Source organism: Mesoplodon mirus, assembly GCF_964341445.2.
Source record: "Mesoplodon mirus genome assembly, chromosome: 5".
NCBI classification, from domain to species: Eukaryota; Metazoa; Chordata; class Mammalia; order Artiodactyla; family Ziphiidae; genus Mesoplodon; species Mesoplodon mirus.
Genome location: NC_138980.1, coordinates 154,770,556 through 154,796,782, shown reverse-complemented (window position 1 = coordinate 154,796,782; position 26,227 = coordinate 154,770,556). Strand labels below are relative to the sequence as shown.

The 26,227-nt window shown below is 39.3% G+C and overlaps 2 protein-coding genes across 8 annotated transcripts in view; both read right to left on the bottom strand.

Moving 5' to 3' along the window:
- The window catches only part of NADK2 (NAD kinase 2, mitochondrial), a 47,685-nt gene extending 30,302 nt beyond the window's left edge, over positions 1-17,383 (bottom strand). Inside the window, exons 1-3 of one of the 2 annotated variants that reach the window (XM_082623792.1) lie at positions 16,924-17,383; positions 1,635-1,723; positions 657-745 (exon numbers count right to left, since the gene is read on the bottom strand). In XM_082623792.1, coding sequence (XP_082479918.1) covers positions 657-745; positions 1,635-1,723; positions 16,924-17,223 — 478 coding nt within the window. In that variant the 5' untranslated portion in view covers positions 17,224-17,383. The remainder of the gene's footprint in view (positions 1-656; positions 746-1,634; positions 1,724-16,923) is intronic. The other variant, XM_082623791.1, reaches the window with a different exon arrangement.
- A 5,653-nt stretch (positions 17,384-23,036) lies between these two features.
- RANBP3L (RAN binding protein 3 like) overlaps positions 23,037-26,227 on the bottom strand; it is a 56,604-nt gene continuing 53,413 nt past the window's right edge. For 5 of the 6 annotated variants that reach the window (XM_082623149.1, XM_082623151.1, XM_082623152.1 and 2 more), the window contains one exon: positions 24,293-25,228. In XM_082623149.1, the coding sequence (XP_082479275.1) occupies positions 25,185-25,228 (44 nt within the window). In that variant the 3' untranslated portion in view covers positions 24,293-25,184. Of the gene's footprint in view, positions 23,375-24,292; positions 25,229-26,227 lie in introns of those variants that run through there. The other variant, XM_082623150.1, reaches the window with a different exon arrangement.

Genomic DNA, 26,227 nt, shown 5'->3' with positions numbered 1-26,227 from the left:
TGTCCTAAACTTTGTAGGGTGGCGAGCAGTATCCCTGGCCACCTACTGGATGCCAGCAGTAGCCTCCATCTGGGAACTGCTATTCTAACCCTATCACTTCTATTAACCAATCCTCTTTCCCTCTTGCATAACATCAGTCCCAATTCATAAATTATTTTGATGAGAATACATCCAGCAAAAGTGTCCAGCTTTGGATTTTTCTCTCCAAAAAAAAATGTAAAGGTTTATAGAGAACACTCACTAACATAATAATAAAGCTCAGGAAAAAACAAGTGTAAGTGTAAGTATATTGGGGCCAAAGAGGGATGTAATTTATCTAATCTCATTAAACCCTTAAACTCAACTTTTTTCTAAAGACTGGCATAACTAAACCAAAATAGTTATAAATAATCCTTTGAATCATACTTAAAGTTAAATACACACTTTAAATATACACACAGAAATACATGCACAGAACCTCACAGTAACATCGTTCACTAGAAAGGTAAAATGTTGTATAAAGCACGTCTTTTAAAAGCTGATCCTAAAAATCCAAAAATTCGTCTTATGGTAGGACTCTGAGAGCTTCATCACAGCTAGACCACAGGGTACTTGGCAATATGATTATTAAAGAGCATTTCCATATTCCAGCACCTTTACCTCTGCAAAACTATTACCTCCTGCAGCTATAACAGCATCTGCCCATCGAACAGTTTCTTCATCATATTCTCTCCTCTTTACAAGACGAACCTCAATCCCCTCGTTCCTAAGATGAAAAAAGTAAAGCGTGTATAAAATTTCCACTAACATAAAGGAGTATGTTTTTTGAGAGGCAGATTATTACAATAGAGATTTAAAATAAATAAGCAAGTTTGTTTTATAAACAAATTTATGTTTAGCTTTGTAAGGTCAGCTCCATTTTCACTTAACCACAACAACCAATTAACTATTAACTATAGGAAGCATATGAATAAACTATCCCAAATCGCCATGTGCTTTAAAAACATCTCTTAAAGCCCTTGACGAATAGCAATATTGATTAATTAAAATTGCATTTCCTTTTCTCTACTCTTTCTGATGCTAAAATTCATGAATACAAAACGGCCCAGAAGACTAACACCTCGAGAGACAATTTTTTAAATTATAAAAGTGAATAGCTGTTATTTTAAATTCAACAAATATTGAGTGCCAGACACTGAAAGTGACTAAAATACTTTCTAATTTGTGTGCTCTCACACTGATTCTCTTGCATACACAGAAACTTATTTGCTGACTCATTTAGCCCCTAATTAACTGAAGTTTCTGTACTTATAATTTTTAGACATTCAAAGACTATTATAATGAACACGTACATAATCCACTATTCTGTTTAAGAAATAAAATACTGCACTACAGTTGAAGCCTGCTGTGTACAAAATTAACTCTTTGTAGAAAAGGCACTTCTTGGGCAGACCAAATAATAACTGAAAATCTGTGAAATTTTCAGAGTACAATAAAAATTTCCTTAAAAACACTATAATATCAGGTCCATTAGCCATGATATAATTTTCTTAAAATGATTCTATAATGGCCATCTTTACTAAAAATCTAAGTATTAGCTGCTAGTAAAAATAAAAATTGAAAGTCCCACTCAAGACCTGATCCCACAGACTTACCGTAAACTATCAAGAATGTGCTCTACATTTTTGGTGTGAATATGATGTCGTTCAAGCAGTCCACTGTAGCTAGAGCCTTTCAATGCAAGCTATATCAAAATAAAACAAGTTTTGCCTTATTACATAATGTATATTACATATTATATTTCTTTAAAAAGCCCTATATAAAACAGAATGGGGTTTTTTTTTGGAAGATACATTTTAATGACTATATGTGAAACCTACAAGTATAAACTTAATTAGAAAGTCTGGTTCCAGAAAATCATAACTTGGTTTTAATACCAAATACAGCAGTAAGTTTCCTGAATCATGTGGTCAACGGGATCTCAAAAATCTCATGCTTTTCAGCGGGGGTACTTTTTTTTTCCTAAATGGATTTTTAACATACTGCATATGGCTACTGAAGACCAAAGATGAATAATATTTTAGAAGGCAGTTAGATGACCTTTGTTCTACTTGGATTTTCAGCTCTCTTGTATTCAGATTTATGAACTCTATTTGGAATTTACACAATCCAAACAAAGGGCTTGTTAGCTGCTTGAGAATGGATAACTTTTAGATATAAAGACATATAGCCTTCAAGGATTATTTTTCCTAGTCATTTAGAATATTTTATAATGTCACTATCTTATCACTAATATTCTTTTAAAGTATATGTCTTCTAAATAATCCATAAAGTAAAATGTTGAGAGAGAAGTTTAGAAACATCCATTTAATCATCAAGTAGGAAATATGTCCACTAGAGTGAATGCTAGAATGAAAAAGCATGTTATTTTCAGCATACAACAAAATTACAACTACTTACAGAGAAACTATTCAAGAAAAAAAAACAGAAGACTAGCAGAAAAGATCACCTACACCTGAAGATATAAAAGAGAACCACAACGAGACAGGTAAGAGGTGCGGAGATGCAGTATGGTCAATACCCATACCCCTGGGTGGGCAACCCACAAACGGCGGGAAATAATTTACAATTGCAGAGGTTCCTCCAAAGGAGCAAGGGGCCGGAGCCCCACACTGGCTCCCCAGCCCAGTGGCTCTGCATTGGGAAGACGAGTCCCTAGAACATTTGGCTTTGAAGGCCAGCAGGGCTTACTTTCAGGAGAGCCGGGGCTTTGGGGAATAGAGACTCCACTCCTAAAGGGCACACACAAAATCTCACACACTCCAGGACCCAGGGCAGAAGCAGTAATTTGAAAAAAGCCTGGATCAGACCCATCTGCTGATCCTGGAGAGGCTCCTGAAGAGACAAGAGGCAACTAGAGCTCACCCTGGGGACACAGACACTGGTGACAGTCATTTTGGGAAGCTCGTTCTACCACGAGGATGCTGGTGACGGCAAGCACCATTTTGGAATCCTCCTTCTAGCTTTTTACTGCCAGGATGTGAACCCATAGGTCTGCTGCCTTAAGACCCCGAGGCCACAGATACCCCAGGACCCAGCCCTGTCCACCAGAGGGCCCAAGACCCAGCCCACACACCAGTACGCTCACACTAGCCCTGGGACCCCAAGGGCCCTGCAATCAGAGACCCCAGGACCTGGCTCTGCCCACCAGTGGGCCTGCAACAGTCTGGGGGCCAGCCTCACCCACCAGTGGGTAGGCACCAGCCCCAGGAACCCCTGGGCCCTGGCCCTGGCCACTGGTGGGCTGAAATACCGACTCCAAGACCTCCAGGGCCCTGCAGGCAGAGACTCCACGACCGCCTGCATCCACCAGTGTGATGGCACTTACCCCAGGACCTGGCCTCACCCACCAGTGGGAAGGCACCAGCCTGGGGATCCTCTTGACCCCAGCCCCACCCACCAGTGGGCCAACACCAGCTCTGGGGCACCCTGGGCCTCTCAACCAACTGCCCCAGGATCCGGCCCCTCCCACCAGCTTTGAGACACCCCCGACCCCACAGACAGTCATGTCGAGAACCAGCCCTACCCATCGGCAGGCCAAGACTAGACCCAGGGCCCTTGGCCCCGCAACCACCTACTCCAGAACCCAGTTCTGCCCACCAATGCAAGGAGCCCCAGGGCCCCACAGCCAGCAGCCTCGTGACCCAGCCCCACCCAACAGCAGCTGGCAGCCACCACGCAAGGCAGGGCCTGACAACCAACCAGACCTGGGACCAGCCACGCCTTCCAGACCACCCACAGTAGTCAGCCCATCACAGGACGGCCCATGCAGCCCACACAGGGGGCACCCTAGAGCAGACAGGTCTGGTGACCAGAGAAGAGTGTGTTGCTGGCATGCAAAGGACATCTCCTATAAAAGGCTGCTTCTCCCAGGTTGGAAAAACATAACCAACCTACCAAATACATAGAAATAAAAACAGCAAATTAGGAACAACGAAGCAACAGAGGAATATGCACCAAATAAATGAACAAGATAAAACCCCAGAAGAACTAAGTGAAGTGGAGACAGGCAATCTAAACCTGATAAAGAGATCAAGGTAATGATCATAAAGTTGTTCAAAGAACCCTGGAGAAGATGAAGTGAAAAGGGTGAGAAGTTAGAAGTTTTTAACAAAGAGTTAGAAAGTATAAAGATGAACCGAACAGAGAAGAACACAATAACTGAAATGAAAAATACACTAGAAGGAATCAACATTATATTAGATGACATAAAGGAATGGATCAGAAAGATGAAAGATATAGTAGTGGAAGTCACTGAAGCTGAAAAGAAAAAGGGGAAAAAAATAAAAATAAAAAGAAATGAGGATAGTTTAAGAGACCTCTGGGACAACATCAAGCATACTAACATTCACATTATAGGGGTCCCAGAAGGAAAAGAGAGAGAAAGGGGCAGAGAACATATTTGTAGACATAACAGCTGAAAACTTCCCTAACATGGGAAAGGATAGACATCCAGGTCCAGGAAGCACAGTGAGTCCCAAACAGGATTAACCCAAAGAGGACCACACCAAGACACACAGTAATTAAAATTGCAAAAATTAAAGGTAAAGAGAGAATATTAAAAGCAGCAGAGGAAAAACAACAAGTTATGAACAAGGGAACTCCCATAAGGCTATCAGCTGCCTTTTCAGCAGATACTCTGTGGGCCAGAAGAGAGTGGCATGATATATTTAAAGTTAAGAAAGGGAAAACCCACAACCAAAAATACTCTACACAGGAGGGCTTTCATTCAGATTTGATGGAGAGATCAAAAGTTTTACAGACAAGCAAAAGCTAAAAGAATCCAGCACCTCTAAGACAGTTTTACAACAAATGTTAAAGGGACTTCTCAAAGCAGAGGGGGAAAAAAAGGCCACAACTAGAAATACGAAAATTACAAAAGGAAAAAGATCATTGGTAAAAGCAAATATACAGTAAAAGTAGTAAATCAACCACGTACAAAGCTAGTAAAAAGGTTAAAAGACAAAAATAGTAAAATCATCTATATCCACAATAAGTAGGTAAGAGATATGCAAAAAGATGTAAAACAAGATGCCCAACAGTAAACATGAGAGAAAGGAGCAAAAATGAGTTTGAACTTAAGAGATCAGGAACTTAAAACAGTCACATGTATATATAGATTGCAAGATATAAACCTCACAGTAAACACAAACCAAAAATCAACAATAGATTCACATGAACAAAAAGAAAGGAATCCAAAGATAATACTAAAGATAGTCATCAAATCACAAAGGAAAAGAATAAAAAAGAACTATAAAACAACCCCCAAAAATTAACAAAATGGCAGTAAGTACACACCTATCCATAATTATTTTAAACGTAAATGGACTAAATGCTCCAATCAAAAGACACAGAGTGGCTGAATGGATACAAAAACAAGACCCATATCTATGCTGCCTATATATACACACAATGGAATACTACCCAGCCTTGAAAAAAAAATGAAATCTTGCCATTTGCGACAGCATGGATGAACCTAGAGGGTATTATTATGCTAAGCCAATTAAGTCAGACAGAGAAAGACAAATACTATATGATTTTACTTATATGCGGTATCAAAAAAAAAAAAAGAACAAACATAACAAAACAGAAACAGTTACAGAGAACAAACAGGTGATTGCCAGAGGGGAGAGGGGTGGGGGAAGGAAAGAATAGGTGAAGGAGATTAAGAGGTACAAACTTACAGTTGCAAAATAAATGGGTCACAGGTATGAAATGATCACGTGGTGACCATTTTGAAATGTACAGAAATACCAATCACTATATTCCGTAACAGGAACCAACATAGCGTTGTAGATCAATTATACTTGAAAAACAAACTCACTCATAGAAAAAGAGGTAAGATTTGTGGTTACTAGAAGCAGGGGATGGAGGGACGTGGAGTTGGATGAAGGCAGTCAAAAGGTACAAAGTTTTAAAATAAGTATTAGAGATGTAATGGACAACATGGTGATTATAATTAGCACTGCTCTATGTTATATATGAAAGTTGTTGAGAGCAAATCCTAAGAGGTCTCATCACAAGAAAAAAAATTTTCCATTTCCTTAATTTTATGTCTATATGAGATGACAGATGTTCACTAAACTTATTGTGATAATCATTTCATGATGTATGTATGTCAAATCATTATGCTGTACACCTTAAACTTATTCAGTGTTGTGTATTAATTACATCTCAATAAAACTGGAAGAAAAAAAAGCATGTTATTTTCTTTCCTTTTCCAAATTCCCTTATGCCTTGCCTCTTTATGATACAAAATTTGTTTCTCAAGTACCTGTCCAAAATACAATCTTAAATATATTCTTTTGTTTTAAATCATTACTTACTGAATTATAAAGTAAAACCAATTTTTAGATAGTATTTTTAATAATATGTATTTTTCTTTTTGAAAAGGTTATAAAAACAACACAACATGGAAGATACATTCATGAAAAATTAAAACTACATATAATCTTATTACCTTGGGATAATTAGTGTTAATATTTTGATACCTACCTTCCCAATCTTGTTTATGAATCATGGGTTAAGACTTTTAAAATAGTGTTGTCCTCACTCTATAATCTACAGGGAAACATATGCTTTTCAGAAGAGGAGCTGAGGACATATTTGGCTATTTGAAAATTAGTCCATCTACAAATAATAAATGCTGGGGAGGGTGTGGAGAAAAGGGAATCCTCCTACACTGTTGGTGGGAACATAAATTGCGGCAGCCACTATAGAGAACGGTATGGGGGTCCCTTAAAAAACTAAAAATAGAGTTATATGAACCAGCGATTCCAGTCCTGCACATATATGCAGAGAAAACTATAATTTGAAAAGATAAATGCACCCCAATGCTCATAGCAGAACTATCTACAGCAGCCAAGACATGGAAGCAACCTACGTGTCCATCAACAGATGAATGGATAAGGAAGATGTGGTATATAGACACAGTGGAAGATTATTCAGCCATAAAAAAGAATGAAATAATGCCATTTGCAGCAACATGGATGGACCTAGAGATTATCATACTAAGTGAACTAAGTCAAAGAGAGGAAGACAAATATATGATATCACTTATATGTGGAATCTAAAATTAAAATGATACAAGTGAACTTATTTACGAAATAGAAATAACTCTCAGACACAGAAGACAAACTTATAGTTACCAAAGGGGAAAGGGGTGGGGAGGGATAAATTAGGAGGTTGGAATTAAAATATACACAATACTATATCTAAAATAGATAACCAACAAGGACCTACTGTACAGCACAGGGAACTATACTCAAAATATCTTGTAATAACCTATAATGGAAAAGAATATAAAAATGTTTTATACATATATATATGTATACAAATATATGTGTGTGTGTGTGTATATATATATATATATATATATAAAACTGAATCACTTAACTGTACACCTGAAATTAACACAACATTGTAAATCAACTATACGTCAATAAAAATTTTAAAAAGGGAAAAAAATAAACAATTCCACACACAGAAAAAAAAATTAATCCATAGATGTTAACTCGCATATACTAAATGAGACAGCCTGTACAACAGTTTAATGCCTAGATATAAACCTCATTATATTTAGACAGAGCAAACCAATGCTAAGAATATTTTCTCTAAAGGAAAGCAGCAAGCAACGTAATAATTAGATAATCGTTCATTTACTTTGATCAACAAATCAATGTAAATCAGGGTTGAAAAACTATTCTAAGAGTATCATTTCTCAATATGGATGAACATAGCATTAATATTCAGATTATTACTTCCATTACCCAACCATAGATTAACTAAAACTGCACTAACCACCTTTCAGTAAATATGGATCACAGTGATTTTCTTCTCTGCTCTCTCCCTGGGGATCTCTAGTTTCAAGGCTTTAAAAGAGATCTTGTATGCTGATGCTGATGACTCCTAATTGCAATCTCTAATCCTGGCCTATCTTTAGGGCTCCAGGTGAAGGTACCCAACTGCGTCTCTGACATCTTTCTCTGGATATCTAACAGGCATCTCAAACTAACCTGCTCAATATCAAGCCCATGATTTTCTAGCAGATTAGTTACCACGCTATATTATTTTTTTACAATAATTACCTCTCATGAAGTCATTTCAAGAGTAAACACTGAATAGCTAGAAATTAAGCTCTAAAAAATTGAATTTATTCATTCAGATATGTGAGTGCCTACTACTGTGTTCAGTTAAACATTAGCTGAGCTCAATCAAATGCATTAAATGCAGCACTGAAAACTGAGACAGTGAGAACTCATTCAAAGGTAGAAAAGTCTATTAAAATATTTTCATCAAATTTACTGCTTCTGACCTGCTATAAATAAAACTTAAGGGTAACTGGCCTTCAGAGTTCAATTCACTGTCCGGATTTTTATCTTATGTTCCCATTTTTGGCTTCCACAATATAGGACATGTACCCAGGAATAAAGGACATAAATCATACATATCGGTACTATTAATTCTAAGCTGGTGGTTCAGGAGCTTCCTGGTTCTCAGAAAACTCCAGAAAATTAAGATTGCTCAGCAGCTGAGTTTTATGAAACTTCAGTTTGACATGATGAAGGAGGTCTGAATTTGCGGGGGAAAAATTATAGAGAACTAAGAGAAAACAAAGTTTTTCACAATTTTAATGTGTTTTTCTAGCAACACTGAAGTTCCAAATTTAAAGACAAAGTTCATTTAGCATTAGAATACTTAATATTGGAGCAGAAATGTCACTTCATAAGTTCTTATTCCCACTCACATTTCTTCTTGTGAACTAATTCTTTAACAACTCATGCTCGATACATTTATTTAGAGAATACAAGTTCTTTAATTATTTTCATAAACAATCTAGCTGGTTGGGCTAGTAAGCTGCATTAACATGTACTGGCTAACTAGGCAGGTAAGAGATAAGACATTTTTAAAAATCACTAATAAAAAGCATCAATTAGAAAGTCTTAAATCACTATTCAACTGGCTCATATTTTTTAAAGTTTTTTTTTTAATATTCAAAGGCTAGTAAGAATTTCTAGCTACCCCCTCAGAAAATAACAACACTTCAAAGATTTAAAAACATACTTCAATCAGACAAAAACCAGAACACGTGAATTCTCTGTAAAATGTCTTACAATTAAGAGATTAGAGAAATTACTGAAATTTAGAATACATTCTCAATTCTGCAATGCTACACCTTAGGTATTAGTAACAAAGTTCTTAATATTTCTTCCTTTTTTTCCCCAAAAGCTTGTTAGTTCCTATCGGCATTAAAAAACAACAACAACAACAAAAAAAACCTTTCTTTTATGATTATTCACTAGGATACTTGGAAAAAGCAGTGTGAATCTAAAAGCTCTACAGGCAGACACACTCAGTATTAGCAATAGAATTTTCTTATAAAATCTCCAAAAGCCGACATCACTTCTCCCCATGCGGCTCAGAGGTTAAAACACAACACAGCATGAAAGGAAAAAAAAGAGGGTTCTGAAGGGACAGAAATTCACCACACTTTAAGGTCAGAGGTGATAGGCTATTTTCTAAACGGCCCAAACACTTTTATTAAAGTGTCACAGACATTTTTACTTGACCAAAACTGAATCTATTACAAATACAAATTTTTTAAACTTGTTTTACTAGTCAGCTGAGCGTTACCATTTTGTACTCCAGTAAGGGAAGGAAATATGTCTTTCTAAATTTAACACGTAAGTTTAACACACTGTCTCACCAACTCGTGAGACAATGACAGTTTGGTATGTAAACTCACTAGGCATAATTTAAGCACTCTTAGAAGAATACACTTAACTAAATGGTACACCAAGCACCATTCAAAATTGCCTTAAAAGGATTAGTGGTACCTAATTGACAGCTAAAGGAAACTACTTACCTAGTATGATCAGGCCAGGTGCAGGGAACCCTAAATATTTCTTCAGCTATATTTGGTATTTATCTTGGATCATTTCTGTTCCATTTATTCTTTATCTCAGACTCTCACCTTTAGTTTCCCCATTGTTTTATTCCTACTTCTGCATTCCCCTTAATTGTTTACCTACTCCCTTATATGTTGGGATTGCTCAAGTTACCTTCCTTGGCATTCTTATCCGTTCTCCCTTCATTTTCGTTATCTCCCCACTCTAGGGACTTGATCTACCAAGTATACACCAGTACCTATGAAATTAAACTGTTAGGGCAAGTTTGTTTCTTGAGCTACAGGATCAAATTTTCAAATGCCTACCTTTATATTCACCCACATGTAGATCAAGTACCTCTCCCCAAAACCATCTAAATCTGATTATATATTCCCCATTCTAATTTCTTTTCTGAATCCCATGTAACAGTTAATAATACTTCAATTTACCTAGTCAACAAAGTAAACCCCAGGTGTCACCTTTAATTCTCCCTTCACACTCAATCTCCATAGCCGGCCAATGGTGAAGTCCAATAATTAGACCTGTAAACTGTTTCTCCAATCTGTCCTTTACATTCATGCTGCCACTGCTTGAGTTCTGGGCAATATCACCTCTTATCTGGTCTATGCAACAGCTCGCCTCTGGAATTTCCAAATGAGTTTCTTCCTTAAAAAGTATTTCCTATTCCCCTCGTCATCTAACCACTCCCACCAGAAGCCTGCTTTCACACTAGTCCCAGAATGGTGACGGCTCAGAAAACTGACCCATCCCTCCACTCCTGTGGGGAAGAGAGTAGGGCTGAGCAAGGGCTGTGTTCTGCTAAAAGACTGAAAACCACTAGGAGATAAAACCATGGCACTTAACAACTTTATAAGGCCCATTTACATGTTTAGCCTCAATATTACTTCTTCTTGAGCAATGATTTTCAAATTGCCCTTAGAATGGGTACCATACCAACCCAGTGATCACAACCAGCATTATAAATAAACTATACTACATGTAACAAGGGTAAACTGCTTCATGTTATCTTCTATTTCAAATATGAGTACATCATGATGTAAGATTTTTCTGACTGTGAATTAAAGTCACCAATGTTTGAGTTCTTTTTACTGGCAAAAAGATGACCTTTCCCACTGTCTTACTAGTACTGTTCTCTCCCCTTCACCTATACATTCTTCCTTATTCTTTAATATTTAAGTATCTTAAAATTAAAAGATACAATTTCACCCTCATCACATTGGCAAAAATGTTAAAGTCTACCAAGTGCTCATGAGAACACTGGGAATCAGGGAGTTATTCAATGCTTATGGAAAAATTATTTGTATTTTTAATTGCAGCATTTCTTTTAAATAGTGGAAAAACTGGAAACAACCTAATTATCCAAACAATGGAATACTATACAGCAGTTAAAATGAATTAACATATATCAACACAGATAAATTTCAAAACCAATAGTGAATAAGAAAATTTCTAAAAAATAGACACATTCTAAAGAATATGATATTACTGATGTAACTTTTTAAAGACACAAAACAATATTAAAAATAAAGTCAACTTATACTTTACTAGCTGAGAAGATATTAATGTGCATAATATCTTAACTCAGAGCTTAAGCCATATAATTAAAAATATAGAAAAAGTGATCACAGTAAAAATAAATTATGTTATTTACAATTTCATGGCTGGCTACAGGCTCCCCCAGGTAAGCCTGATACATAATGTAGGTTGAAAATCAGGGCTCTAAAACATATTGGTCAATGATTCTGTTAATGGTTGATTCCAGCTACTGTGATATTCAAGCCTTTTACATCTTTATGAGTCTCCTATTTAACTGCAAATATTTACGGGAGTATACCTTAAGCCTCTATTTTCCAAGTTGTGTTCTACAGGATTAAAAACATTTTATGCACCTCCCCCCCAGAAAAATTCATAGTCAAATAAAAATCATCTTTTGTTTAGGCTCATGTTTATCAAACATATTTAACCATGAAACCTCTTTCAGGGCACTCACATCAGTAATCTCTACCTTAAGTTTTTAGCAACTAACATCTTTTGGAAGCCTGACAGCTGGAAATAAGGCCCTGGACTGGCAGCCTCGGGGTGAAAGAACTAAAAATGTTTTTTTTTTTAATTCAGAAACATTTCACCACCTTTAACTAGTGGGGATGGAAAGGCAGAGAGGATGATGAGTAAGATACATTCCTTGCCCTCAACTCCAGAGAAGAAAATAACCACAGATAATATACTAAAATGGAAAGCTCAAAAACATATGTATTATGAAAATACAGTGAAGAATACCTAACGTAACCTTGGTGGCCAGAGAGAGGCCCAGCAAGGCTACCAAGCATGGCTTCCTGTGAGAGTAATGTGTAAGCTTCACCTCACAGCAAGAACAGGAATTGGCTAAAGGATGGAGGAGCATTCAAAGCAAAAGGGGCTACAAAGGTAAAGACAGTGATGGATGCAAATCAAACTACCCTGAAATACCATTTTTCACCTACCAGGTTGGCAAAGACCCCAAAGTATGCTAAACTGTTTATGAAAAAACAAGCACTTTCATATATTGCTGGTGAAGGTATACACTGGCACAGCCTCTAAGGGAAGCAATTTGGCAATACCTATTAAAATTTCAAATCCATATACTGCCTGACTCAGCAAGTCCAGTTTTAAGTATTTTAGTGTTTGATTCATTAACACAAATATTATCCATTACACAGTATATTTTAATAAGCTAAAGCATCTGCACACAATAAGTACTATATACATACTATTAAAAAAAGAACAAGGTGCAGAATAGCTTAAATAATGTTATCATTGAGTAAAAAGGGATGGGATAAAGAAAAAGAATATTTCACTCTGTTGATTTGTATGTATATATTGTTTCTGGAAGGAAAAACAAGAAATTGATTAACATTGGTTACTTCCAGGGACAAAAACTGAGTGCCCGGTGACAGGAATAAGAATAAGACTTTTGGGCCTCCCTGGTGGCGCAGTGGTTGAGAGTCCGCCTGCTGATGCAGGGGATGCGGGTTCGTGCCCCGGTCTGGGAGGATCCCATATGCCGCGGAGCGGCTGGGCCCGTGAGCCGTGGCCGCTGGGCCTGCGCGTCCGGAGCCTGTGCTCCGCAGCGGGAGAGGCCACAGCAGTGAGAGGCCCGCATACCGCAAAAAAAAAAAAAAAAAAAAAAAAAAAAGAATAAGACTTTTCATTGCGTACTCTTCTGTATCGTTTACATTTTGAACCATTTTAACGTGCTACTGATCCATAAATAAGTTAATTAAATAAGCACAACATCTAATGGAAATCAAAGCCGTTTGAAATCAATGGAAAATGAAGTTCTAGACAAGAACTGATTAGAAATGAAGCTCAAGAGGTGGACAGGAGTCAATTCATGAAAGGCCTTGGTTTAGCACGCTAAGGATAATAAAGGTTCACCTACAATAATGTTTCTCGAAGTCTGATCTGGGGACCACTTGCAAACGTGGAGAGCTTGTTAAAAATGCAAAGCCCTGGACAAAGCATCAGCAACCTTAAGGGCAGAGTCTGGGAGTTCTCCACAAACTGAATCTTTATATTGAGGGGGATGAGAATACGGTTCAGGTACCTGCATTCTAACGAATCCCCTGGGTGACTCTATAGGTTATAGGGAGCTTCTGAGGGGTTCTAAGCAGAGGAGTAAAGTGGCCAGATGTTCACTTTGGATAGACCATTCTGGTTCCTGTGTCTGGAAGATTTGAAAGGAGTGAGGCTCCGTTAGAAGGCTCTCTGGCGGTACTCCAGATCATGTTCTTTAATTTGATAAATACTCATATTGCATACACTATACTCATTGCACATGTGGCAAAAATATTATCTACCCAAGAACTACAACCTAAGCTACACCAGTGTTTTAAGGAAACTGAGTAAGGGAAACAAACTCCAAGGCACAGCAACTCCCAAATCTGCTAAGAAGGCAATAACTAGGAAGAATGTAAGCCAATAATAGAGGGACCACTAAATGAAATTATTCCATCCCATTAGGAAATTAATTTTTTTTTTTTTTTTTTTTCCGGTACGCGAGCATCTCACCGTTGTGGCCTCTCCCGTTGCGGAGCACAGGCTCCGGACGCGCAGGCTCAGCGGCCATGGCTCACGGGCCCAGCCGCTCCGCGGCATGTGGGATCTTCCCAGACCGGGGCACGAACCCGTGTCCCCTGCATCGGCAAGCGGACTCTCAACCACTGTGCCACCAGGGAAGCCCAGGAAATTAATTAAAAAAAAAAAAACTAAAACTGTAAACCATTAAAGGGGGTTGCTTCTGGGGTTGTAAGACTTGGAGTCGGGGCAGAGAAGGGTGGAAACTGCTCATTTTTTACTTGGTATGTATTAAAATATTTTGAAATGAAACATTCTCTTTGGCCAATAAGGCATGTTTATGACATCAAAACCCTTTCCAATCAGCTTTGATTCACCTAAAGGTCTAGTTTGTGAGTGTCATCGACCCTGTTAATATAAGCTCCACATCCACCAACAGCTACATCACTTATGATGCAAGTAAACTGTAATAATAGTTCAATTAGCCCTTGCAAAGTCTTGAGCCAGTAGATGTAAAATCACTGACTAGAAATCCTCTATTCACAAGTCAAGTCACTGACAGGTTAGGGGGAAGAGAAATGCAAGAATTAAAAATAAACCAATGTAAAACCAATATGAAAGAGCAAATGAAAGTCAAACTTTGAGCCAGTCTGTACATGCTTTATCAGCTAAGAAGTATTTCCCCTAATTGTTTAAGTTTCTACAAAGTTAGAGAACCACAAGGCTTCGGGGTATGAAATTATACTGGCACTCCATCCCTCTTCTTCCATTTGCATTTTAACAAGTAACCTAATAGAGATCTATTTTGCCACAAAACAATCACCATCACCACAGCAAAAGAGAACCCTCTGATACAAAACTTCAGGTTACCAGGACACCACAGACATAGCCAGCCACGGTGCCAGAAGACTCAAGTAAGCACTTGGCCACTTTCTTTTATACCCAATTCACATGATTCATATACCTTAGTATCTTTTACCCCAGGAAAACAGCAAACAGTATTAATCATCGTATCATTCCTATTACAGAATCCCATTTCAGAACAACTTCACACAGTCTAGTATTATTTGGTCTGTTCCTGATCTCTGGTCCGGGCTCCACCTAATACTATGCCATTCTGAATACTGGCCTTAACGTAAATGATAAAACTCAAATCAGGAAGAAACAAATCCAGTAAAATTTAATTGAAATGATAGCAACAACAACTATTTCAAAACTGTGTTCTACAGTCCAGAAGTTTTACTTCAAAAGTTTCCTTATTCCAAACAGCATACTTAGCAATAGGCAAATATTTACCTATTACAGATTTCTCTTCAGATACTCAGAGTGGGTGTACTAGGTAGTTCGATTTTTAAAGACTTGATTTGCCTTACATTTAAAAAGTTTGGATTAGTGTCAATCTAGTTCAGAGGTCCAAGAATTAATCTAATTCAGATGCCACTCATGTTCTTGAGGCCTTGTAAAAGTTCTTCAGTTTTAAAATACCAGAAAGGGCCTTGGAGGCTACCTAGTCCAATCCTAGTATTTCACACACTGAACTAGGTGAAAGCACTTTGGAAACGACAGCACAACACAAAAAGTATCGCTGTCACCAAGGAGGCCCACGGAAGTTAAAAAATAGAGGAAGTTAACCACAGAGAACCTGGGCCTGGCTCCAAGCTCCTGACCCCCAATCCCACACTCTGAACATGCCAATCAAGTATACTATTCTTACTTGTCGTGAGAGGCTTCCCTAAAACTGTATGAAGAACATATTTATGCGTATATGGCATCCGACAACTTCTAAAACGTAGATCTGCAAAATCAGGAGTACAACCCATAGGGCGCACCTCTTTCCCAAATCAGAAACGCTTGCTTCAGACATTTTTATTCCCTGCCTCACCCTCAACTTCACTCCCTAACACAAACTCAACTACTCCGACCTCCTGCTCCAACTGTTTGCTGATTTTCTCTTTAAATGATGCAAATGTTTTCTATAAATCGCTACCTTCAAACACTAGGGAAAAGGAGAGAAATCTGCACCTAGCATGGCCACCCGATGAATACAGGGGCCCTCCTCAATTAACTCATTAAACAGTCAAGAAGTTAAATGCTGAAAACAGTCAGTACTTAAACAAGGATGATTTACAATTTCATTTTGATACCTCCACAAAATACTACCAAAAGATTGCTGATGATGACGAACCAGAAGTTCAGAACACGCTGTCTACTCTTGCACAGAATTCTACAGGATTATGGTTACAGGCAATTTATTCCAAAGCCTTTGGGTGCAGTGTCAACAATTAGAGATTTCCAATGGAGATTTTTCTGGACATACTGCTCATGGTAGCATCATCACTCTCGTTTCCTTAAAGTGGGTGGGGACATGGGATCAGAAGTTCCAAGAATAAGAGTGAAGGCAGATAATATTCAGGGTTTTTTCCCCCCTTAGGTGTATTTATATACTTTGCAGAGATATTAATAAATATCTATACCAAATATAGTCTGTTGTGGAGGCACTACTACATTATATAGACCTAGACGCTGTATTTCATAATTACCCTGTTTACCTGCCTTTTGTCTGGACCTTTCTACTTAACAACATACATTCAAATTCTCCCCGCTGCTCTGCCCAGCACTGGAGACACGTGAGCTTTGGAAACAAACTCCTGGAACCTTGTCTGAGAACCACGTTCCAGCGCGGAAAAGGCTCAAGCAGACCGGCTCCCCGGAGTGCCCAGGCCTGGCAGTCCTGCCCAGTAAAAGGGGGTGTGTCTGCGGTACCACAGCCTCTTTTCCTCTGCCCACATCGGCGCCCAGGGGCTCCCTTTCCCCCGGGGCGGCCTGCGGAACGATTCCCAGAACCCCTCCCAAAGTCACGGCCGAGCCAGTGAGCGAACCAGCGCCGGGCCGAGGCACAAGGGCGGGGGCCGCCGGGACCCACCAACTGCTTCAGGTCCTCCTCAGAGAGCTCCGCGTAACGGTACCGCTGCTGCTCGAACTCGTACCGGGTGGTTTTGGCCACCACCACCACCCGGGACGGGCGGAAGCCGCCGTCGGGGCGGCTGCCACAGCCCGCCAGCTCGCGCGGCTGCCCCTGCCCCAGGTGCCGCCGGCCGCCGCCGTCACCGCCGAGCCGCGGCCGCGCGGCGGGGCCTCCCGCCCCTGGCCCCCTCAGCGCCGCTGCCCGGCCGCCCGCCACGCGACGACAGCTGCCCAGCAGGAAGCCTCGGTAACAAGTCATCGTCGGCCCGGCAGCAGCTGCAGGCCCGGGCTCCCGCCTCCGCTTCCAGCCGCCAGCAGTGCGCGCCGCTCGCGCCGCCCCGGCCTCTACGTTCCAGCCGGGCGGGCAGAGGTTAAGTGCACAGCCGTGCGTGGCCGGCGCCGCGAAGGGGACGTGCCCAGACGTTGACGGGGGCGGGGAAAGCCGGGCGATTGGGAGTCGGGAGAGCCCTCGAGAGGGAAAGGTGGGCGGGGAAAAGCTGGAGGCCTCCAGGTGGTGGGTTGTGTTTGTTTGGGAGCCTTTTCCATCGACGCCTGCGCAGTAGCCGCTTCCCCCGCCCGGGGACCGACCTCCAGCTCCACCCCTTTCCCCCCGCGGTCTCCACCCTCCCCCAGGCCACCTCTGCCAGCCAATCAGAACCCGCAGCGGTTTCGGAGGCCGAGGGGCTTCAAGGATTGGCTGGGCCGGGGGAAGGGCTGGAATTCTATTTGGTGTTGGAGCTGAACCTAGCTGGAACTGGTCTGAGGCTGCGCCGGCCCTGCGAGTGCGGTTTAAAGGGCTTGGCGGGAACGTGCGGGAGGCCGCAGCTTCTTGCTCGGGGTCAGTCCTTTTTTTTCTGTTATTGCACATAAGACTAGACTCTTTTATTATTGCACATAAGACTAGACCCTTTGTTCGTTCATTCAGCCACCTCGTATTGGATGGCTGTTATGTCCAGCTCTGGGCCAGGGTTTGAGGAGACGGACTCAGGACCAGCTGCACAATTTGCGGGGCCGAGTGCAAAATGAAAACGCAGAGTCCCTTGTTCAGAAAGTGCTAAGAATTGCAAGAGGGATAGAGAGCAGTAAGCCGAGCACCGGGCTCATTTAAGCATGGTATCCTGTGGGACTGCGCAGGTGGTACATCTGCTAACCTCCAAAAAACTATTGGGGCGGAGGGGAGGTGTTAGCCTTTGAGAAAGTTAGAGGATGATGGATAGATAAGTCTGGCCAAGTGGAAAATTTCTAGATGGGAAGATATGGTTGAAAAAGTAGATAGGAAAAGAGTGAAGGGTTAAGAATGTTAATAATTTGGACCTTATCCTGTAGGCAGTAGTTAGCCTTTTGAAGGCTTTTAACTGGAAAGAAATGAGTCCTGAGAGCAATGTTTGATGACTTGATCTGGCTTTCGAATGTGGAACAAATTGGGAGACAGGAAGAGGAAGGGAGACTTGGGCGCTGTTGGAGTAGTTACACTTGGATCGAAGCTAGAGTAAAAGTAATGGAAATGGAAGAAAATGCTCCTGTTACAAGAGGAGAATCAAATGGCAGTGCACATCCTAATGTTTATCCCTCCTGCTCTTTAGATCCTTTTGCTTTGGCGGTCTCTTTGCTTCTTTGTAGTCCTAGCACTATCAATAACAAGCTTTTGGACTTTGCGCAGGTTGCTTCATCTTTCTGGGCCTCAGATTCCTCATCTATAAAGTGAGGGAGCTGAACTAGAGTGATTCCAAGGTTCTGCCAAGCCCAAATTGATTCCAAATCTGTGACTTACTTTTCAGCTAGCCACCAACGCCAGCATTCACTCTTGGGTTCACTGAATATTTACTGAGTCCCTGCTATGTGCCAGGTAGTATATTAGACTGGGAAATACACAGTGCAGTCTGATAGTTGTTTGCTTTTAGTAGGTCACTGACCCCTTCTGGCCAGGAACTTTGCCTCACTGTAGCTGCTAATACTGACTCGTAGTGCACCCTAAAGCACACCTCTTAACTTCTGTGAGATGTGAGTTACTCATTTGTAACTTTGAACATCCTCAAGGTCATTTCTAGTCTTACTAGTTCAACACTTTATAATTCCTTAGATACTAGGAAGGAAGAAAAGGGAGAAGTCACAGATGACACTGAGCTTTGAAGCTTGGTGACTAGGAGAATGTCAGTTGATCCATTTGACAGAAAAAAATGAATTTAGGGGCTTCCCTGGTGGCGCAGTGGTTGAGAGTCCGCCTGCCGATGCAGGGGACACGGGTTCGTGCCCCGATCCCGGAAGATCCCACATGCCGCGGAGCGGCTGGGCCCGCGAGCCATGGCCGCGGAGCCTGTGTGTCCGGAGCCTGTGCTCCGCAACGGGAGAGGCCACAGCAGTGAGAGGCCCGCGTACAGCAAAAAAAAAAAAAAAAAAAAAAAAAAAAATGAATTTAGAAAACCTGTTCTGGATCAAAGTCTATGAGTTCTGTTATGCATATGCAAAATTTCAGACCCCTTTTCTTCCCATTTCACAGATAAGTACTCAGATTTTTGGATCTCCCCCGTTTCCAGCTACAAACTTGTCTACACTGACATCTTCTCATTTGGTATATCTCTTTGTCCATTGTTATTTTGGGATCCCATCTCCTTCCACCTGCTCAGAAATATTACTCCGTCAGGTTATCACCTTTAATATACCTTTAATTATCCCTCTCTATTGGACTTTCCTCTTCACTGTTTAAACATGCTCATGTCTATGACATCTTTAAATTAAAAAAAAAAACAAAAAACTTTTATGCCCTAGCTTTTATATGTTGCTTGTTTTCTCTTTACAGCTAAGATTCTTGAAAGAGTAGTTGGTTCATCATTGGTCAACATCCCTGCTGCCTATTCATCTGTCAACCTGTTGTAATCTAGTTTCTCCGTGCTACTTTACTAATTACTGCTATTTCCATGGTGACCAAGGATGTGATTGTAAACTCAGAAGACATTTATCAGCCCTTAACTGACTTGGTCTTCCTGCAGCATTTGAAATGGTTATTATTTCCTTTTGAAATTTTTTACTCTGGTTCACAGCACACCGGTCCCTAATGGTGGTCCCCATCTTTCTGTCCCTTTTCTGGATTCTTTTTAAGCTCATATTTGGGATCTATCCTTCCCTATCCTTGCCTTCCCTTCTCTCTCTCTCTCTCTCTCTCTCTCTGTGTGTGTGTCTCTCTGTCTCTCTCTCTCTCTGTCTCTTTCTCCACTCTTCTGCATGAGCTTATCTACTCTTGTGTAATGTAAAGAGCTTGGGTTTGGGATTTAAAAAGACCTTGGTTCAAATCCCAGCTTTACCATTTATTACCTTTGTCAACCTTGGACTGTTCCCTTAATCTTTCTGAACCTACTTCTTCATTTACAAAATGTAATAGCTTCCTTGTAAAGCTGTAAATATATGTACAAATGCCTAGCCACATGCCCATTACAAAGTATACACTTGGCAAATATTAACCCCTTTCCCCTTCCCTGACTTCAGCTACTACCAGTATCTTTAGCCCAGACTATCTCCGGAGATTTACATCCTTATTTCTAGCTTCCTGTTGGATAACACCCCTTGAGTCTTATGTATGCAAAACGTCAATGGGGATCAAATTATATTTGATTGCCTGCTATGGGTGAAACACCCTGCTAGGTGTTGGAGACAAAATGGTAAATAAATAAGTAGTCTCTCTCCTTGAAGAACATACAGTCTGTGCAATGGTAAAATTATTCACAGAGTGCTATAGGAATTTGGAGGAACAAATCTTAATTCAGCCTAAGTGGAGTTAGGGAAAGCTTTCTGGAAATGTCTCAAGCTAAACCTTAAAGAATGAGTTAGGTATTAGCCAGAATCAGCAAGAGTAAGAAAGGAATTCCACAGAGGAAACAGTATGAGCAAAGATATGGAGTAATAAAATAGCAGTTCTGAAATCCTAGAGCATTTAGAGAGAGGCAGGCAACAGTGGGAGGTGAGGCTAGAGAGGTTGACAGGGGGAAAGACATGAAGTGTTATATCCATGCTTAGGAACTTGGCTTTTATCCTGTATATGCTAGGAAGCCACTGAAAGGAGAGAATGACATGGTTAGCTTTGCAAAAATTATGAACAGAAATTTCTTAGAAGAAACACAAGCAGTGAATACATATCTAAAAGATCCTCAACCTTATTAGAAATCAGAAAAATACAAATTAAGCTAATAGTGAAGTAGTCTTTTACATCCACTAGATTGGCAGAAATTAAGAAATATTGGTAAGCCTCTAATTGTTTGAAAATTATTATATCATCAAGTATTTATTAGGCTAAACATTTGCCAGTTATTTCAATAACTCCTCCAATGCCATAGTTTCCAAATATCATCTTAGAAATTTCAACTATGTTCAAGTATGCGAGTTAGTCAATTCCGAGTATGATGTCAAAAATTACTCAGTACTGTGGGTATAATCTGGCCATTGCGAAACAAACAAACCAAAGTGTTGGCATTCATGGATTTAATATCAGTTTCAACTACCCTCAAACAACTAAAATAATATGTAATATTACTGAATTTCAAACTCAAACCTCGCCTATGACAAGGCTGGTGTTCTTTTCTAGTGAACAAGCCTACCCAGTAGCCACATCTCAAGCAAGCTTAATTATAGGGAAGAAATTATATATCACTGTGATATTCACAACTTGAGGATTTACAAAGGTTAAGATCTATCCTTCCCAATCCCTATAACCCCCTCCAGCTCACTTCATGTACATTCTGATTCTGAAAGATATATATGACCACCCCCTGGCTTTTTTTTTTTTTTTTTTTTTTTGCGGTACGCGGGCATCTCACTGTTGTGGCCTCTCCCGTTGCGGAGCACAGGCTCCGGGCGCGCAGGCTCAGCGGCCATGGCTCACGGGCCCGGCCGCTCCGCGGCATGTGGGATCTTCCCAGACCGGGGCACGAACCCATGTCCCCTGCATCGGCAGGCGGACTCTCAACCACTGCGCCACCAGGGAAGTCCCACCCCCACCCCCCCGGCTTTTTAAAAAATGACATGCACGTACTCTAAGGCCTGTATAGGATATTAGGCCCTGACAACTAATGGTTCCTGGGTTTGGCAGTAATGGATGTAAAATATTTTAAGAGAGAACATTTTGCTGGTTTACAATTAAGCTGAATAACTTGGTATAAAAGTACTGTTGAGGGCTTCCCCCTGTTGATAGAAAAGAATGTTTAGATTATCGTAATATATAATCGGATATCATATTAAATATATCTTGTGTATTGGGGGAATATTTATCTAAGTAACTTTTAATAAAAGCAGCTTCTGGGACTTTCCTGGTGGCACAGTGGTTAAGAATCCGCCTGCCAATGCAGGGGACACAGGTTTGAGCCCTGGTCTGGGAAGATCCCACATGCCGCGGAGCAACTAAGCCCGTGCGCCACAGCTACTGAGCCTGCGCTCTAGAGCCCGCGAGCCACAACTACTGAAGCCCACGCGCCTAGAGCCTGAGCTCTGCAGCAAGAGAAGCCACCGCAATGAGAAGCCCACACACTGTAATGGAAAGTAGCCCCTGCTCGCGCAACTAGAGAAAGCCCGTGCGCAGCAACGAAGACCCAATGCAGCCAAAAATAAATAAATAAATAAATTTATTTTAAAAAGCAGCTTCTATGGAAGAAGACGTATGCTTTGAAATCACCCACCTAGTAACTTGTGAAAATGAATGTCATTATATGATTGATCACTTCACACTAAAGGGGGGGGGGGGGACAAAGGATATTGAAAAGCCAAAAAGGAGAAGGCTAGATGAAGATACAGGACAAGGAGAAACTATAAGATGTTTCTATTTCTATTACCCCCCAAAATATTACTAAATATATGCATAAAGAGTATAAGAAGGAATAGCAGAGTGGAAAAGGGTTGAAAGTCATAAGCTAAATGTCGTGTTTCTGCTGTTAGTAGCCATGTCATAATCCCTAAATAAAATGTTTGAGGCATTGAGAAAATTCATCTCCACAACTAAGGAGGGGTCAAGAATGAACATGTCAGGAAGATAAGGAAAATCTCTGTTTCTCTGCTTTACTTTAACAATTTAGCATAATCCCAATGTTCCCATATCAGCTAAGATCTTATAAGAGAACCAATTCTTTAATATCTTCTCCAAATGTCTCCCTGTTTATATTACGCTTCTAATGAAAATTTTCTTCCGAGTTTGTTCTGCATCAGAGTCACTCTTTTAGAATTAAAAAGAAAACACTTATAACTTCTGATTTTCCATTCTTTTTATTCTTCCTTTCATGTTAGAGCTCTTCTTTACTGTGTTTTGTTTTTTTTTTTCCTTCTCTCAACCTTTTCTCTCTTCCTCTCTTACATTAACTTTTCTTCTCCACTTCCTGAGTCATTGCTTAATTTAGAAGCAAAGGATTTTATTTACTGTATTTCTTCTGGAGTCACTAGAAGAATTAATGAAAGTTAGATACTCAGTAGCTAAATTTTACTAAGTTATAGTTAGTGATAGGGAAAGCAAAACTTTCATCAATTATAACAGCCTAGCTAAATTATAGTCTAAAAGAGTAATTCAACTTTCATATGCTAAACTTTCAAGCATTAGATTTGACAATAAATGCATATATATAATTGCTTTTACTATTATCTATGGTATATACTATAATAAAGTAATGTAACTTTTTTAAAATATGTATTCACATGTATACTTCCATGTGAATATTGTTCTTCAAAGTAGAAATGAAGCTATACTCTTATCCCAAATATATTGTCACTGTTCAGAACATTTTCAGAAATCATTTTGTACTGTGAATTATTCCTCATTATGGACTGAATGTTTACATTCTCCCAAAATTCATATGTTGAAGCCTACCCCACAATGTGATGGTATTTGGAGATGGGGCTTTAGGAGGTAATTAGGGCTAGATGAGGTTATGAGGGCCCTGGTCTGATGGGATTAATGTCCTTATAAAAAGAGACACCAGAGAACCTGCTGTCTTTTTCTCCCCACCGCCTCCCCATGCTCCCACAAGAAAGAGGTCATGTGAGCACACAGTGAGGTGGTGGCCCCTAAAAGCCAAGAGAAGAGGCCTCAGAATGAAACCAACCTTGCCAGCATCTTGATTTTAGACTTCCCAGCCTCCAAAACTGAGAGAAATAAATTTCTGTTGTTTAAGCCACCCAATGTGTGGTATTTTGTTATGGCAGCCTGAGCAGATTAAGATGCCTCTAATAGGGGAATTGTATAGGGGTCACAATCAAAAGTCATTTTGAAGCCATGGGGTGATCATACTGGATTGAAAACTGAAATATGTCTATAAGTACTGAGACTAATTTTCTTGTGTAACTCCTGAAGTGTCTCTGAAACAAATCTCAAAAGAGAAACATCAAAATTCTGTTGCACAACTGTTGAAATTACTGTGTTTTACCTTAATAATGGCATTTAAGAAAAAAAGTCACTTGGCTATAAAAGGTCTCTGTACAGCCTCACCTACTAGAATATTAATGACAATTTAATTACATAAAGCAAAGAACAAGTTAACATATTTCACTTTTTGTATAGTTACTGTTTTGATACATAGGTAATGTATTTTGTCCATTCCTTCAACAAATGTTGGATACTGACCGTGAGTCAAGCATATACAAGGTGCGATAGATACAAGTGCAAGAACAGATATTCTCTTTAAAGGAATTCATACCATGAATATATAATATTATAGAATTACGAAGTCCAAAGGTTAAATGAAAATACACATTTCCCAGAAGAAAAACATGATTTAATAACATGTTAACATGCAGTTATAACATTTTTCAAAGAAATGACTCTGGAAGTTTTGTAAAATATTTGTTTTATGGCCAGACAATATATGACTGAAAAAATAAATATCTTAGATATTTATCAAATCCAGCAATTTATAATTTTAACTATTGTATCCATCAATGTGATGAATAGTCCAAATTAGTTACCAAATCTTATTCTAAATTAACTTCTTCAAAAATGAAAAATTTTGAACTTCCAAAGGCCATGTGTTTCTTAAATTCTGTCATTTTCTCCACAATAATCAAAATATAAAACCTCAGAATTATTATACTACACACAGAAACATTTTAATTGCAACAAATTATATTTCTTGGACCTTTCTATAAAAACTGTTCCAGGAATGAATAGGATCTTCTCATTTAGTTATTAGGATGGCTTAGATATTTTCAGTAAGGTGATCTTTTTGTAGGTGTTGTCATGTTTATAGGAGGTAGCACTCATGAACAGGCAACTGACTGTCCGTGAGTCCACCTAGAAGAATCTGTGATATAAATTTAAAATAATTTATTGTACAATATTGTATTCAGTTAGGTTTAATATTGAATACAACTGAACATGAATACTCATGAATATGCTTACTAGCAAGGAAATAAAATATATAGAGAATCTGCATATTTTTAAGTAACGTTTGGAAATGTTCCTAATTTTAAATGCGACATTTTCAGATAATTAAACCTTTCCTTGATTCCTGGGCAACAAAGTTTAAAAAGTCAGACATTTTATTGCTTCCATAACATTTAGCATTTGTGTGCAACCCTTCTAGAGAAAGTACTAAGTAAGGAGGGGAGAGGATGGGTTCATATGATTGGCATTTACTTGGCCTTATTTCCATTGTTTCTCATTTTGTATGAAGATAGTTGCATATCACCCCTTTCCTAAAATGGAATATGGTAGAATATAGATTCTATTCATAAACATGTCATTTGTTGATGAAATAATTTTGCCATTTAATCCTAACTGCAAGTTAACATTTTTAATGGATACCAACCCATTTTCTAATAGATCCCATTTTATTGTGACAATATAAACATTATAATAATTTTTATTTATACATTTCATACATTTAAAAAAATTAAACCTCTTGTTTAACAGTAACAAGAAAAATCATATTCGTTTAGTTCTCTGGCTCACTGAGTCTAGCAGTTTATTATCCTGCTCTGCATGTTTTGTGCATTTTTCCTCTTGACTACATTTTTAGTATTAGGCCAAGGAAGCTATTTCATCAAGTTCTGCACATGTTGTTTGATAGATTCTTAAATTATGTATGATTAAAATAGCTTTAAGATTTAAAATGATTAAAAATTGGGAAAATGCCTCTAACACACTATTTTTGTAAGTCCTTTGTCAGTCCTCCGTAGAGCAGAATTCAGGGCTAAATGAAAATATTACTGAAAATACTTGGACGACTTATTGGAATAGCTACATCTGTATGAAAAAGCTGGATTGCTCAGCCATAAAAAGGAACAAAATTGGGTCATTT